The sequence below is a fragment of the Podarcis vaucheri genome (genome assembly GCF_965113315.1).
Source record: "Podarcis vaucheri genome assembly, chromosome: 3".
In the NCBI taxonomy this organism is placed as follows: domain Eukaryota; kingdom Metazoa; phylum Chordata; class Lepidosauria; order Squamata; family Lacertidae; genus Podarcis; species Podarcis vaucheri.
Window position 1 is genome coordinate 75,987,279 of NC_138761.1, and position 13,388 is coordinate 76,000,666.

The 13,388-nt window shown below is 39.8% G+C and overlaps 1 protein-coding gene across 5 annotated transcripts in view; it reads right to left on the reverse strand.

Annotated features, from left to right (window-relative positions):
* The window catches only part of LIN28B (lin-28 homolog B), a 98,865-nt gene that overhangs the window by 21,662 nt on the left and 63,815 nt on the right, over positions 1 to 13,388 (reverse strand). For all 5 annotated transcript variants that reach the window (XM_082216693.1, XM_082216694.1, XM_082216697.1 and 2 more), the window contains one exon: positions 13,151 to 13,335. In XM_082216693.1, the coding sequence (XP_082072819.1) occupies positions 13,151 to 13,335 (185 nt within the window). The remainder of the gene's footprint in view (positions 1 to 13,150; positions 13,336 to 13,388) is intronic.

The following is a 13,388-nucleotide window of genomic DNA, read 5'->3' on the forward strand; positions in this document are numbered from 1 at the left end:
TATCTGAACTGGCAAATTACAATTACTAGTATTTAAGGTATGGCATTATTCTTCCATTAGGATCTAATTTTCAGTTCAGCTGTACTGAAACAACTGCATCAAGAAAAACAATACATGAATAAGGGCGGATGTTGACTTAATTTCTATATATTTGGGCTTGGATCCAGAGTTCCTATGTGCAGAATCCCACTTGTGCAATGGGGGGGGGGAGCGGAACAGTGTGAGAGGCGATACGGAGAGGAGAAGTGAATGAAAATTGCCTCTCATGATCACAGTTCCTTCTGCAAATGAAAGAAGCCCTTCCATTCACAGAAGGAACATTCTGAATTTTATATATCTATATAAAATGTCATCATGACAGCAGGCCACAAGAATAACTGTCAGTACTTCACAGGCCACCAAGAAGAGTTTGAAGCACTTTCCAATATTAAAATTAAAGCCACAGGACATCAACATTAGTTCAAAATACAACAACACTACCATAAATAAATAAATAAATAAATAAATAAGCAAGCAAGCAAGCACAACAGATCTACTGTTCTTGGATATTAATATAATCTAATCCAGCATGAAAATGATGCGAATTTGATTCACAATTACCTGATCCAACCCTAAGCATGTGCAACTAGCTATATATAATGGCAGCTTCATATGCATCAAAGCAGCACAACTGGACTCATGTGAGCACTGCAGTGCAGGTGAACATGCATTTAAGATACACACCCATGTGCCTTTTGCACACAGAATTCTGCTTCTCCTGGTTGCCTAACATAATGGGTTCGGGGAGATAATGTTAAATACATGAAACAACAACATAAGTTTAAGTAGGCCACGCTTGGGTAGCTATCTTGCCAAGTTAAAAGGTCTACTGTTCTCTTCATTTTTATCAATGACTATCAAATGTCACCACTGAAGCAAGAAACTGAAAGTTAATGTGATGCCAAAACTTTATTCCAGCCTTGCAATAAGGCAGTTGCCTGCCTGGTCACCTGCTCAGTCTTGCACCTGCTGCTTCTCAGTTACCTCAATTTATCCTGGGATTAGAGCAATACAAGTAAGGATAGGGCAGCCGCAGCTGCCACGCCATACATGCATGTATATTCAGGCAAAAGTGAAATGAAGTATTCGTGTAAATCGATGACGCCTCCTAATCTTTTCATGCATCCTTGCCACCATTGCGTAAGTGCATTCACACAGGTGGAACAGCCACAGCAATAAGAGGTAGCAGCCAGAGAAAGTAGCAGGCAGGTAACCCCATCTCAATCCTTGTCTGCAGGCTGCTTTATTCAATGACCATAGAAATAAACACATCTTTCTAGCCTATGTGCCCAGAACTGTGGTAGATTCAGCTACTGTTGCATTCAAGCCATAAATATGTGCAAAACTTCTAAACAGTTTTTTTAAAAACAAAGTGACAACCAGGTAGCTGCTTTTAAGCTGAAACAGTATCTTAATCAGTTTTATTTTACTGAAACATTTACTGAATAATAGCATAAGGAGAAGACAAGCTTTAGAAATTCTGAAAATTATTCCTTTGTTTCTAATTTCAAGAATCAATGTAACTGGTTTCGATTAAACTTTTGCTACATTTTTATGTCTGAGAGATTAAAATGGACTTGGAACCAGTTGCAACAAAAAATTAAGGCTGCAAAAATGTAGGATAGGTCAGTTGTGTCTTAGCTATAATCGCTGCCAGCACCCCTCTTCTTACAGCTCCCAGATCGGAGGTGATTTGGTATAAGGAATACTGGACTGTAGCCATTGTCTCCATGGTGCCCTCCCTCTTTGCACAGGGCTGGTTAGAGGACTCTGCTAGAGTTTAGCGTTACTGAACTCTGAATCAGCATTACATTCAACCCAGGGGTCCTGGTTTAAAAAAACCGTAACACAGTGGGTTAATTTAATAAGCTAGTTTCATAATAACACATGTTATCTCCTTGTTGTGAAACTTAAGAGAGTTTGCTATATAAACCAGGGTCCCTGGGAACACAAAAGTGAAACTAAACTCTGAAACAGTACTCCTCCCAGCCTTGCAGGACAATGAGTTTAAGTATGTTAACTGGCTTGTTCTTCCTTATCACAGAATTGGAAGGGACCCTATGGATCTCATCAAGTCCAATCTCCTGCAGTGCAGGAATATACAGCTGTCCCTTACAGGAATTGAACCGGTAACCGTGACATTATCAGCACCATACCAACTGAGCTAAACGGGTGTCACTTTGATAATCAAAGTAGTAAAAATATATTGAATTTGGGAGCGTCTGGCCTTGATCTAAATATAAGAATAGGCAAGTGTGTGTGTGTGTGTGTGTGTGTGTGTGTGTGTGTGTAATCTTGTGAAAATAGATTAGCTAAATGAAATAAAAACTTAATAGTAAGGATTTTGGCATAGCCAGTCAGCACCAGAAAAGTTCTAAACCACTCTAGGTGCCATATCCCCAAAACAGCTAAACATGCATATCTCTCTCTCTCTCTCTCTCTCTCTCTCTCTCACACACACACACACACACACACACACAGAGAGAGAGAGAGAGAGAGAGAGAGAGAGATGTAGCATGCAAGCGTCTGCTATCTAAACAGGTTGTACAAATGCTGCCCTTGCTAAACGGTTGGGCAATCCCTTTTCTCATGAATGTTATTCTCCAAAAAAAAATTCCTACCCACAAACTAGTGTATGTTCATAAATGAACCCATCTTGTGGTAACCACATAATGAAGGCAGGCTGACTTGAAGCTAGTGGGTTTAAAAACCTGTCTATAAACCAGAATATTCCTAAGAGAAAATGGCTTTATTACTTTGACTGTAGTAAAACTTGGAAGAAAGAGAGAAAAGGGTTTGGGAACAGACTTGGAATCAAAAGGCTGGCCAAAAGGTAGGAACTGCAGCCCTGACTGTGGTGCAGAGCATTATCTGAGGCACCTCGAGGGGACCAAAATGTGAAAGACAGATGCTGGCCTGCTCAAGCTGATTCTGGAGGATTAGTTTCTGGGTGTTTTAAGTGGAAGCAGCTGGGATCCTCTGCAGGAGACTCCCTTGAACGGAAAATGCAGTTTGCAGAATGACAAGTCGATCTTGAATGTTGGCGAGACAGAGAGGCCAATGCCAATAAATTGGAGAGAATAAGCAGCGCGAAAAGGTGGGGGGCAGGGTGGAAATGCTGTTTGCCACAGGTTTCCTGAACACATAATGAATAGCCAGCATCTATAAATGGCAGGGCAAGCAACCCTGAAACAATGGTGAACAGAGGAGTGCAGCTATCCTATAGGCAACACAACCAACAGAAGGCTTGGTGAGCTCCCATCAGGAAACAGAGTACAAGATTTCAGGGACCCAAGAAGAATTCCATCTTCCATATTTAAAGACAGACAAGAGTAAATTTAAAAACCATTTGACTGCTTTCTCCATTATCTCCCTTCTTCCAGAAACATTTATGTACTATCTGGAAAGTGACCAATGGGTTGTCTAAGAATAGTGTATTTTAATTCTATTCTGCCAATTTGACAATACAAGGGTGGCAATAACACTGAAGATGATACAACTGGCTGCAAAGCAATTACGCATGCCAAGTTCTATAATCCTCAAAGACCACCTCTCCCCATATGAACCAACCTGGAGCCTGCACAATCATCATCTGAGGTCCTTCTTCGGGAGCTTTCTCCGTGAGAGGTCCCGAGGGTGACAACATGAGAACAGGCCTTTTCTGCGATGATTCTCCAAATGTGGGATGCTCACCCCCAGTAAGGCTTGCTGGCTTTTGCAAGTCAAAATGCATCACCGACAGCTTTCTATATATTTAAGTAATATATACTTTAAAATAAAGTTTGTTTCTGTAATATAAAATAACTTCTGATCTTAACAAATCTTGATGTAGGCATAGGAATAATGTCAGGAAGGGATAAGTTCTATCCACCTGCTTGGTTTGGGGATTGTTTATTTATTGGTTACCTGTCACTCAGTGCCATGCTTTTCAAGCATGTACTAAACCAGGGGTCTGCAACCTTTAAGACAAAAAGAGCCACTTGGACCCGTTTCCAAAGAAAAAAAAACCTGGGAGCCACAAAACCATTGCGACATTTAAAACAAATAAATCTCTGGAGCCGCGATCTGACAGCGGGTGTGAAGGTGACGTCAGGATGGTACGTGACTAACGCACGCACCGCCCCCATGCGACGTCACAGCCAGTACAGCGCCCACCACAGTGGGGAGTGTCGGGGTGCACAATGCGCCTCCTCCCCTCGCTAGTATCCGCCCCGGAGCCACGGCAAAGGTGTAAAAGAGCCACATGCGGCTCCGGAGCCGCGGGTTGCAGACCCCTGTACTAAACACTTACACAATGCTATGGTTCTTGAAGGAGCTATTATTATAGGATAGTGCACAACAGTTTTAACGGGACAATGATTTCATGAAATAACATGAAAATGTATTATTAACATCAGCAAAATAGTATGGTTCTCTTAAAGAGCAAGCAATAGATGGATAGCTAAACTTACGAAACTGATCAAATTTAAGCAAAATGTTCTCTAGTTCTCTCAAGAATTCGAGTTCTTCATCCTCTCAACCATCCCAGCATCCTTATACATCAAATAAAATATATGTTGTTGAAAGCAATGCTTTGGTTTCACATAGCAGTTGCTAAAAAGGACTCATATTTATTATTTTATTTATATGCCACCTTTCTCCCAAAGGAGCAAACATGTAAGTGATAAAACAAAACACCTAAAATGTTTCTGAAATTGATGTGGGTGGGAACACCAGTCTTATTTTAAGAAAATTTCCTTTTTCATATATTCTACTAAGCATTCAGCAAATCTTGGTTTCCCTATATTTACTAACTTGTTTTCAGTAAGTGCTGTTACCATTACATCCAAAGAAAACATCTGAATAATCTCTCTCAGGGTACTAGTGGTGAGTCAGATTGAACCACCAAGAGTCACTCATTGTTCAAGCTTTGAATTTTTCCATAATGTTGGTCCTTAGGGCATCATGAATTCTCATCCCTTGAATATATTGTTTGTCTGAAAAGGATCAAGCTCTGTTCTCTGACAAACTGGCTTTTTATCTTTCTTTAATGGTTGTAAGCAGCAATATTTTTCCTCACCTGCATCTGATGAGAACAACCTTTTGCAGCATCTTGTCAATCACATAGTAAGTCAAATACTTTTGTACCATCACCTTTGTATAAAAAAGAAACCACACGGTTCAAATGATGTTCTTTTCCTCTTCCCTCTAGCCCTGTAAGAACTCAGGGCTTGCAACTAAAAACTACTCTAGAATTACTGCTTAGGACAGTGGTTCCCAGTCTTTTAGGTATAGCAATCTACAAGTCCAGGTTCACTAGGTTTAATGTCCCATCCATTTATTGTCACATGAGCTTTGGACCTTCCAAACTGCTGACTTCCCTCAACAGCCATCGCCTTCTTGCCTTTTAATTGCAACATTGACTGTTTTATAACCTATACTTGAGGCATCCCAGCAAAAAAAAGGACATATCACCCCTATTAATGTGCAATTTGTTGAAACATTTAGAGTACTTCTAAATATTTAAGAGTTATTCACAGTTTTGTTACAGGAATGTTAAGAACACCAATCATCTGATTGCAGGATATTGCTTCATAAGGTATAAAAAAATTATTCTACAAAGCATCCAGTTACTCAAGGAGCTTTAGATACTCCCCCACCCCAAATTCTAATCACTCCTGGTCACACGGTTAACGAACACTAGCAGCAGATCCAGTGGTGGCTCACTGCAGGTGTTTGTACAAGGAGTTGGTTTTAGTGACTGTTGCAGCTTGTCTCTGATGCTCAGGTGCTGAAGGTCGTGCATCAGAGGCAAGCTGTGGGGGACACTCCGGGGGAGGTCCCTGTGCAAGCACCTCGTGGTGCAACAGTGATCGGAACCATCACTAGCTGCCAGAGAGTGGTTCTCAAGGATCAAAATGTAAGACTTTTCTAGTGTTTGGTTGCAAGGGCCAAAACATGCCAACATAACAAAAAAGTTGTAAGAGGTATTCATCATACCAGTTAAAGACTGTAAGCAATAATTATTTCAGGTTTACATATGAAGCCCATGGGCCACAGGTTGAGAAACAGTGCTTTAGGGACCACCTCCCGGTGTGTTTTCTTAGTTTACAACTGCTGTCAGAGGCAATTAATTTATGTGCATTTAAATAGCTAAGCATATACAAAAGCAAGAACCACTGGTGCCCTTTCTCCAGATGCGCAGGCTAGAGGAAAAAGCCAACCAATTTGCAAAGGCAGAATTAAGAAGTTAGGGGTTTTTTTTGTTTTTGTTTTTAGACTTCTATAATAGAATTCGTTATTAGAACACCCTCCATTTAGGAAACAAGTCACACATTTTTTATGTGCACATCCAAACCCTAATGTTATTCAGTCACTGGTAGTTAAGGGCATAATTCCAAAATGTTCGCCATGTTAGTCTGTTGAAACAAAACACAATATAGCACCTTAGATGGATCTACAAAAGGGCTGCAAATACAAGCAAGTTCTTCAATTTACACAAGCTCTTGTGAAAAACTATGCACAAACTTATTCTCAAACATTTTATGGGCCAACAGAATTTATACATGATAACCTATATTTTCCTAATTCACAGCTCCTTTTAAACTACCCTTTGTATGTGAAGAGGCACTAAGTGCAGGGGGGGGGGGAGGCTTTGGGTACTGCTGGCCCTGCCAGGGAGACACGCAAGCTCCCAACATCCGCACCATGTATAGCTGTCTCAGGAGAAAGGAGGATTCTACCAAACATGAGTTATTTATACAGAAACGTTTTCTCCTGCAGCTGCCCATGCATTGTTTGAGGCAGGGGAAGCCATGTGATTACAGGGACAGTGGCAAAACCTCTTTATGTATACATTTCCCAACAGTAGTTTAAGCTATTTAAATTTGAAATCTTTTTTGGTGGCAGAGTAACAATCAGAAAACCACCGAAGTCTATAAAGATATCAATCATATTCTGAATGATAGAAGAAACAGCACTTTTCCATAAAAATTGCTTATACATTGAGCATAGTCTCCTCCTTTTTCCATGAAAGAACAAAGCGTATTTTCTGCCCATGTGAGATTTATATTTTAAAAACAGCAACGGCAAGGAAACTACTAGCAGCCTGCATTTTGTTCATAAAAAAACACTGCTTCTACAACTGATATTGGAGTCTATGTACATGTGCATATACAAACTCATGCACATAATGCATGTGCCTTAAACACACTTATGCAGATGGAGGACCAATATTTCATGTAATGGCACATACATTGTTACCAATGTATTGGTTGGGGTTGATTTCTTTATGTAATGGACAATGCCACTACACAGAGAACATTTGCATTTGTAAAGAAACGGCACAAGAGGCACTGGTTTAATAATTAAACTTTAATTAGGAAACATACTAGCAATTTCAGCACACGATCTCAGGAGTCACTGGGTACACAATCGTGGTTAGATCCTTACACAGGAAATTTGTGTTACTGGTGTCAGTGTTGCAGTTAATGAGAATGAGAAGTAATTGGGCAAAGAAGTTGCAAGACCAGATTCCAAGTTATATTGCAAACTGCTAAAGACTCTTTACGGTACGTGTAACACAATATGCTTGCTATATTTAATGCAAAACAAAAATTCTTCCATGATGGTCCTCTTAATTCCAGACATATATTTGCCAAGCACAGTATAATTAATTAACTTGTTACTCTTAAACTACATTGAAAAATAAGTAAATGGTTTGGAGACTTTGATGTTTTGCAACCAAAATAGGCTGGCTAATTTTTCCATTCCAGTTCCCATTCCAGTCTTTAAACTATCTTAATCTCCTGCCCTCAGATGTTGACCTTGTAGGAACAAGGGTCATAGGTTAGAAGAGACAGACCGCAAAAGATCTGGACTATCAATTCATGCCTGAAAGATTTCTCTCCTACAAAAGAAACCACTAAAAAGCAAATTCCAAAATCTGACAAAACAAGTCTTAGAAAGCACAAGCCCACTACAACATTTATTGAAACTTGCTGAAATTCTCCTATTTTTAAAATGCCTAAAATGGCTAGCACTTTTAAGCAGTATTTCAACATATTCGTTATAAAATATTACCAATATCTGCCTTTATACCAGGGGTGGGAGAGGGGAAACTGCAATTGTGCTTTAATAATTCTGAAATCTAATTAAGGTCACTTAATGGGTTTACATGTTTTATTTTCTTCTATTCTGTTTACTGAGGTTTTCAGTTGTCGATGATGTGTCTTTAGAGCTATTTATTTCTAAACAATGGATTCCTTTAAAATGTTGGGGCATTGGGTCAGTCTGCTTATCAGTGACAATGCAACCAGTTTCATTTTAGCTGCATTTTAACAATTATGCAGCTTCTCTTTGGATTGCTTGCAGAAAAACTAAGCACTCCTTCAAAAGAGGCTTAATAAATCATTATAATGCTTATGTTTAAAAATGTAAGACTAGAAATCAATCCTGCTTGGCTCAAGCTAACCCAGCAATCAACTTTCTGGTTTCCAAATTATGAAGAGTTACCGTATTTTTCGCTCTATAACACGCATCCGACCATAACACGCACGTAGTTTTTAGAGGAGGAAAATCTGTAGGCATGCCACCCGTAGGCATTCCCTCCATAACACGCACAGACATTTTCCCTTACTTTTTAGGAGGAAAAAAGTGAGTGTTATGGTGCAAAAAATACGGTAATTCTGCATCTTGCCTGTCTACTATGGAGCTCAAAGTAGTGTTTTGGCATTTTTTGACGTAGGTCAGGCTGATCGATAGGAGCAAGCTAGCCAGGCCATCTAGTGAATGGGGACTGGAATACAGGCTTCCCACATCAAAACCCTGCATTCTATTTTTCTAATTAAAAATAAAAAAGCAAAAATCAACTCCACCCACACTTTAACCCTTCCACAGCAATTTTGCAAGTCCTCAACACTACGCTTACTCAGTTCACAGATATAACAGACTAGCATGTTAGAGAACAGGGTTCACATAACCAGCCCCATCAACAGAAGCCCACTTGTGTGATGGGACTTTCCAACCTCTCTTGTCCCCCAATATCAGCTCTCAGAGGGTCAGGGGAACCCCCAGAACAGTGGGGCAAAAGAGAGGGGAATTGTTCCATCTAGCAAGCTAAAATGCTGGAAGAGGGAATGATTGGAAGAGTGAGACATTTAATTCTTCCCAGAGTTGGGTCCTCACTACTACCATGTGCTAAAATTATGAGGCAAAGGCAACCAAATCCACACAAGTAGTTGAATTCCTGAGAGCTACTCCCAATTCTAGCAAAGCAACCTCTTTTCATAGCCTTCTTAAGGAGCCAATTCCCATCTGTTGCTTTTAACTGAGGTATAAGGAACTGGTGGCCCACCAGATGTTACTGGACTACAACTCCTATCATCCCTTTTTAAAGTCCCCCGCCCCTAAATATCAACATGGCATTGAATTCTAAAGCCAAAACAGAAAGTGTTTGTGGACATGGATGATTCTAAATTTATATGCAACAAGCCTGCCACAAGTTCCCCAGAAAGCCTCATTTTCTCGCAATGATCTCAGGTGTTCGGTTATTTTTTTCCTATTAGTTCATTTTGTTGTAGCCAAGCTTCCATGCAGACATTGTCTAAAGCTTTCCGTTTACGAGCTATAACAAGTCTTACTATAACCAGGATCAGAGTTATAGCGTTATTTATACTTCAGCTCTTTTAATCTTCCCTCAAGCAGAGTTAACAGCGCTAACTGAGGGACACGTGGGACTGTCTATCCTGTGATTATTACACTAATCTTCCAGGATACCGTGACCCAAGACCACAGTAATTGATATGTCGCATGACCACCACATATGTTAAAAGGTGCCCAAATTTGATCATATTCCCTCCGACATTAGGACTCGCCCAGTAACTCCCATTATCCTTAATCACAGACCATGCTATTTGGGTCTGATGGGGAGTCCAACAACATCCAGAGGACCACAAGGTATTCATCCTGTCTCAAGAATTGTTTCTTCCCTTTTATTCATGGTGCATGTGGAGAGAAGAGGCTCTCAGCTTTAATTTAGGACTGTTTGTCTAAGTCTTAATCGGCACTGTGTGATGTGTTTTGACCTTCGTATTACAAAGTACACTATCATGCATCTGAAGTGAGAAGTTTTCTGTCTAGTGTGGTTAGGGTCCAGTTTAACTGTTAGTGTGGGACCTGCCAGCAGTGAGTTAAGCTGCAGAAGCTTAAGGGGCATGGAGACAAAAAAATGGGCAATTTGGCTAGAGGGTTTGAATATACAGTAGTACCTTGGAAGTTGAAGGGAATCCATTCTGGAAGTCCATTCGACTTCCAAAATGTTCAGAAACCAAAGCACGGCTTCTGGTTGGCTGCAGAATGCTCCTGCAGCGAATCAGATGTTCAGCTTCCAAAAACAGTTTGCAAACCCGAACAGTTTGCGGCATTTGGGAGCCAAAACATTCGGGATCCAAGGTATGACTGTAGTAGCTCCTTTAAAGCCATGCCATTTTAGTAAACATTAATAGCTGAATATACGTTGTGTGAAGTTGTGTGAAGCGACAGTGTGAAGTCATTGAAGTGTAAAAAAACACTGTACTGTTAACCAGATCAACTTGCGTACCTAATAATCTTGTGATAAATAAATGTAAATGGCTGAATAGTGGCAGGAAGGTTTAGTAGAGCCAATGGGAATGGTAGTTTAGTTTTGTTAGTATAGAATAAATAAATATCTGCTTTCACTCCACAAGGAGTATTAGCTGAACAGGACTTTTGCCACAGACACAGGGATGTGGATTGTGGCTACTCTCTCCAACATAAATGCTGGCAGATGCAGCTCTATCAATTTGTGATAATTCTAAATAGGATTATTTTTTTAAAATCATCTTTCAACATGCAAGCCATTTAAAGCACATGTATCAGACATATCAATATGACAGACGAAATCAAAGTAGCCCAGTTAACTTTGATGTAAAGGGTACTGCAGCATTAATGGCAGGCAATGAAACAAGAGCAGTCTGTGGTTTGCTATTGTTTGCCAACCTGTCTGAACTCCATTACATTGATCAGCATTTAAACTGTCCAAAACCTAAAGGGTGGAAAGCAATTCTACCCACCACTAAAGCCACCGAAGACTATTCTTTGAAAAACTGGATGTAATTTTAATCACTTCTCATGAATGCACTTCTTGACAAAGGCTCCACGCTATGAGAACAAATACTAAATACTATAAATAAATGTGAATCAAAGAGGAGAATTTGCTTAACTCAGGGGTCCTTAAACTATGGTCCGCAGGCCAGATCTGGCCCACCAGGGTCCTAAATCTGGTCCGCCCGGCCATTGCAGAACCCGCTGCTAAGCCGGTTAGGACTAATGGACTATCTGGGGTGGAAGAAGATAACTAGGTGGACGAATGGATGATGCAGACAGGCACAGACAAAAGACTGGGAGTAAATGGGCACTGTGGGTAGTGTCTGCATCAACATGCACATAGGAAAGGAGGAAATGCCTACATTTATTAGCAAACATACATAAAACTATTCTTTGCAATAGTATGACTCTATTTAAACCAGAAATAGGGAACATGTGGTCTTCCAGATACTGTTGGCTAGTTGTCAGGGATTCATAGTCAGCTGTAGTCTACAAACAACGGGAAGCCCATAGTGTAGACACTCTGTTCTGGAAAACAAGTTTAGTTATGTATTATAGGTCAGAGCTATAGCTTCTTATGATGGGAAACAAGAGACCTCTAGAAAGACTAAGTGCATCTCTGCACCTGTCAAAGCCCCTGTAAGGAGAGTCCAGGTTTTCTTGTGCTAGTGATGGGTCCTTTAATTTTCTTCCACATAATTTCATTGGGCGACTTGGTTTGGTGGTATTTTATGCATTGTGATTTTCTATTATTTTTATTGATTATGGATTAGTAATTCTTTATCATAACTGTAAACTGTTTAATTATTATTTGCTGATGTTTAATTTTACTGTTTACTATTAGATTCTAACAGGTTATTGAATATTGATTTATTTGATATAAATTGTTTAAAGTTCTTGTGACTTTTCATATTGGGTATCAGGTTGTTACTATTCATGTTTGATGTTTTATTATTATTATTATTATTATTATTATTATTATTATTGTTATTGTTATTGTTATTTGTGTTGGAAGCCACCCAGAGTGGCTGGGGCAACCCAGAGAGATGGGTGGGGTATAAATAAAAAATTATAATATATATATTATTATAATTTTAACTTAAAATGGATAAAACACACTACACTAAAGTTTAGTGAAACCAACCATAAACTAACCTAGATCTCTATATTTTCTGTTTTGGCTTTTCCTTGATCTTAATAATAGTGCCAGAAGCACATTTTCAGATTTCAACACACACAAACGCTCTGCCCATAACACCGCAACAGCTGACATTATCTGAATAATTATTACAGAATTCTACACAGTAGTCTTCTCAATAGGTTCCATTCTCAGCTGAACATTCTTTCACCACACCTGCCTCTGGTAGGAGCTCTTTCTCTCTCTGCCATGCCCCCTTCTATCTCTATTCTTAGCCCGCCTGAAGTCCTGAAATACTTAGGACCTGTTATTATTCTGTTGCATAATACGAAAGAAATTTTTTAACCAATATGAGCTAGCAGAACATGCTGACCTCTGCATGTAACACTAAAATTACTTTATGAGCCAAAGACATGTGGCAGGACATATATTCAGCGCAGTACATGTATGTGAGGAAAACTAGAACCCATTTCCAGTACCAGAACCTAATGTGAAATGCAACAAATCATCATGGCAAGAGCGCTCTTACACATATGTAAAGTCCCACAAAGCAAACACATGCTGTACATCTGGGACAGATTGATCCAACTTGATAATTATTAGCAACACTGCCTGGAACTGGCTCTCCCAGGTTTCAGATCAGGCCTCACCCAGTCCTACCCAGAGAGGCCAATGATTGAGCTCAAAACCTTCTGCATGTAAACCACCAAGCTACAGCTCTTCCTCATGGAAGGAATCAGAATATGCCATTTCCAGAATCACAAGTTAAACCATTCACATCCTTATCAGCTGCATCTGAGACTACAGAGAAGCACTGCAAATAAAAGTTTTCCAAAAGAAGTAAAAATAAGGGGGGGAAATATTTACCTATCTCCCTTTGGTTTTCTTTTCTGTACTGTTTTTCCTTTGGGTCGTCTCTCACTTCCTAAACAGGGAATCCCACCTGGACCTGTTACCCGTATTGATTCAAGTCCTTTGGAAGATTTCTTAAAAGTAAATTCCACTGGTTCTCCTTCTTTTAGGCTTCTAAATCCTTCCATGTAAAGCTTGCTCTGTGAACAGGAAACATATTCTTAGTTACCATAGACTTAGAGAAAATAGAACA